General features: G+C 38.7%; 1 protein-coding gene across 1 annotated transcript; it reads right to left on the bottom strand.

Moving 5' to 3' along the window:
* On the bottom strand, nucleotides 1,508-3,728 carry LOC104765673. Its single transcript, XM_010489427.1, has 3 exons — nucleotides 3,332-3,728; nucleotides 2,945-3,244; nucleotides 1,508-2,842 (listed from the first exon to the last, which is right to left on the bottom strand). The coding sequence occupies exons 1-3, from the start codon at nucleotides 3,486-3,488 to the stop codon at nucleotides 1,644-1,646; spliced, it is 1,656 nt and encodes a 551-aa protein (XP_010487729.1). The 5' UTR covers nucleotides 3,489-3,728; the 3' UTR covers nucleotides 1,508-1,643.

Here is a 3,742-nt window from a genome sequence, read left to right as displayed (position 1 = left end):
TTCTTTTTTTTTTTTTTTTTTTATGAAAGCTATCATGAATTTTAAGGATCCTTCCTAAACATCATTCAATTCTTCCTAAATACTGTTGTATGCATCCAGCTTGGTGTGTAACATATATTAATGTTTATTGTTATACTTTCTCCAAATGAACAGCTTTGTTTACTGGTTACACTCTTTTATTCCTTTAGTAATGTCAAAGAGCTCACTTTTTCTATTTTGTTTATGAAAGTTGTCCTAAATTCTAAAGAATCATTCTTAAACCTCACACAATCTTTCATGAATAAAGTTTCATTTTTAAAAGCCCAATATGACAAAGATTACTCTATCTGTGAAGGGTAAAGATTTCATTTTTGTGCATATTATGATGTCTACCAATGTCCAGATTTTTTATGAAGGTTTTCCTTAAGTTCATCATGAACTCCAAACTTTTTATGAAACTCATCCTCAAATTCAAGGATGCTTTCCTGAATTTCATGGATTCCTTCCTGAATTTTCAAAGAGTGTTAGGTGCTGGTTTTTTAAGTTGCAAGAACATGAGAAAAGATTCTACGAACTATCAACAAAAAATTGAATTGTGTAAAGAAACATCTATGAATAATGATTTTATGAAAATAAATATGAATTCATAAAACAAGAAAACATTCAATATAAAAACTCAGCATTACTACAAAAAAATTGAATAATATAAAGAGAAATATAATATATGTGGTTGCAAGCTAAACACAAACATACAACAAAGGAAGAAAAACCTATAAAGTCAAAAAATCTTTAGTGTCCTCATGAAATCCTAACTTTTTATGAAAGTCACATTGAAGTTTAAGAAAGCTTTCCTGAATTTCGCAGAATCCTTCCTAAATTTTCATAAACCTTTGACTCTGAAAATTCCGACAACCACTTCAACGATATAGCTTCAATCATCACATGAACAACAAAATTACCCAAACTATTAGTCATGTTACTTGTATACTTAATCCCGAATCTGCCTTTCCTCACTAAAATCTTTTTGATAATATCTTTCGTCAATTTTCTCCTAATTTCAAGCGTCTTAAATATCATCTCCCTTTCACCTTCTCCGTCTTTATCGCCATTAGAGTGAGAAAATTACGAATCGAAGGAAGAGAGGAAACAACATCTGCATCAGAAGCAGATTGAGCGTAGATTGAATCAGGAAACTGTGGAGTTCTTCAGGTTAAAAGAGACATCTTGTTATGGAGATCCAATTATCCGATGAGAGAAGCTTTTCAAAATCAGATTTATCTTCCAATTCGATCACATACGACAGAATGTTATCAGACATGAATGCTTCAATTGATCGTCGGCGATTTTGTCGAAGCTCCGTTCTCATGTAAGCACTCAACAATGAGACGGCGGAGATATGTGGAGAAGAGGTACGTGATTTTTACTTGGACTAAGAAATTAATAATGAATTAATAAATTTAATATTTAATATTTAATTAGAATATGTGTGCTAGTTTTGAAAAATATGAAAATATGTGCTAAGCTTGAAAGAAAAACTTAAATTGGTGCTATTTTTGAGAATTTTCCTGCAAATAATTGACAATTCTGAACTTTTGCACGAAAAATGAATCAGATCGATAACGTCTACAAGAATTTACAGTATACGAATGCAGTAAAAATTTAAATTACACCGACTGACTCTGTAAAAGCTCGAAAGCTTTGACAAGAACAGGTTTGAACCGGTTTACGTCAACGCTCACGTTCTGCTGTACCAAATAAACCGACTTAAACGATTCCCACCCGCGTTTCGCAACCGCCGATGGATCTCTAACGATCTCGTCATCGCGTCCGTACTTCTGCATCAGCGTGCTCTCGTCTGGCGTGATCTTGTACTCCAGATACCTCAGATTCATCCCCTTCGACGGATCCTCGAAATCCGTCTTCGCCAGCCACTCGAATCCACCGATCGGAAGAATCTGAACCACCACCGCGTTCTCCGGCAAGAACACCATGTTCGTCAGCCCCGCGCCGTGAACGCCTAGCATCACGTCGCATGAATTCACCGTTTGTGAGAAACTCGCGAGTCCCGTGTTCGCTTCCGCCACCACGACTTTGAATCCGATTAGCCTCGCCGCTCTCGCGATCTCGCCGGCGTTCGTGAACGCTCGCGATCTGCCTCTAGACAAAATCAGAATCCGTGGCCTCCGCCGCCGCATCTGTCTCGTAGTCACGGCGGCGTTAGGCAACGAGTAAGCGTCTCTTAGGAAGCTCCGGAAATCGGACATGGAATACTCCGAATTCGAAGGATCGATCGTCAGCTCTTTGTAATACTCACGGTGGCGATTGAGACCGACGACGACGCTGCTGAAACAGTGCGTTTCTTCTTCGTCGTCGATGTAAATCACTTCGTAATTGGAGATTTTCCTCAGTAAATCCCTAAATTTTTCGATCCACCGTGGATTCTTGTTCGTCACGAGGAACTGAACCTCGCCGTTGAATCTACGCGCCGTCGTGTACAGAGGAATCACGATGTCGGTGAAATCGTGGAAATTGTTCATCGAGTAGCCTCCGAGTGAGAAAAGCATCGCCGGAACGCTGTGATTCTTATCGCAACGCGAGAAATTAGCGTTCTCTAATTGGTCGACTGCGTTTTGTTCCAATTTCACCGTCCATTCTCTAACGCGATTCATGGCCGCAGTATCACCTTTTCGCGCGTAAGGTCTCATTTGCCACGTGGAATTCCCCGAAAACGCAAACGTGATCGCTACAGAAACGGTCGCGGATTTGCCATGGATTCTCACGTCGCCGCTTAGCTCGCACAACTCTGTTCTTTTTAGCTTGTTGCATATTGGTTTCATAGTTTTCTCCAATTTGCTTTCAACATCTGCAAATTCACCCAAAAGACCAAAAAATATCAATAACTTGACTAAACCAATAACAATACAAGACAATTATTGATAGATAAAATAATTTGAGGTATGCAGACCTGATATAACTTGTTCTTCGGAGATTGTTGTGTTGGTAGTAGTACAATTAAACGAATCAAGATGATTCTTAGGCAAGCTTGTGTCGTTGCACACACTAAGCTTCTCATCTTCAGAACTGACTAGGCTCTGAGTAATTACTCCATTTGATGTAACGTTATCTTGCTTCGTTGGGACAATAATGAGTTTCTCTGAATCTTCGGATGTTGCTTCGTTGCTGCTCGTTATTGCTTGCGGTTTCTGTGGTTCGGTTATTCTCAGCATTCTGAGACTATCGTCGTCCACTGATATTTGCAGCTCCACTGAAGAAACAAAGAGATAAACGTCATGATTCATGATTAATGTTTCTGCGTTTTGTTACGTTTTGGAAAACGTGGTGAGGGACATACCGACTGGTAGAGGGCTGAGATAAGGTTTAAAGACAGTGCAAAGAGTGAAGACGAAGAGAAGAGAGGCAATGAAAGCTCCATAGCCAAGTCTCTTCTGCTCGTTTTTGCTAAAGCTTCGAGCAAGTATCGTATCGTAAAGAAGATTCTTCTCTGTCATTATTACTTTGTTTCTCAAGTTACACAAACTTTACAATCTTTCTTGTGCTACAAGAAATCTTTTGAAACCAGTATTCTCACGAATGTAGAAGAGATGAATGAATGAATGAATGTGAGAGAGGGAAAGGATAGTTTGAGGTATTTAAGAACTTGTTCTACGACATATAATGGTCATGTCTCTAAAAATGTCTGGATTTTAAGACAGGATCAAGAAGAGAACGTTTAGGTGTTGAAGATTAAAAAAAAAAAAAAAAA

The sequence above is a fragment of the Camelina sativa genome, chromosome 19, assembly GCF_000633955.1.
Source record: "Camelina sativa cultivar DH55 chromosome 19, Cs, whole genome shotgun sequence".
Lineage (NCBI taxonomy): Eukaryota > Viridiplantae > Streptophyta > Magnoliopsida > Brassicales > Brassicaceae > Camelina > Camelina sativa.
The sequence above is the reverse complement of the archived record's forward strand: the minus strand, read 5'-3'. Positions and strand labels throughout refer to the sequence as shown.

Excerpts from the sequence above, each read along its gene's own strand:
- LOC104765673 (XM_010489427.1), bottom strand. The coding sequence starts at position 3,488 with ATGACAGAGAAGAATCTTCTTTACGATACGATACTTGCTCGAAGCTTT. Across the intron at positions 3,245-3,331 it reads TCTCAGCCCTCTACCAGTCG|TGGAGCTGCAAATATCAGTG; the intron begins GTATGTCCCTCA and ends TTGTTTCTTCAG. Across the intron at positions 2,843-2,944 it reads CGAAGAACAAGTTATATCAG|ATGTTGAAAGCAAATTGGAG; the intron begins GTCTGCATACCT and ends GTGAATTTGCAG.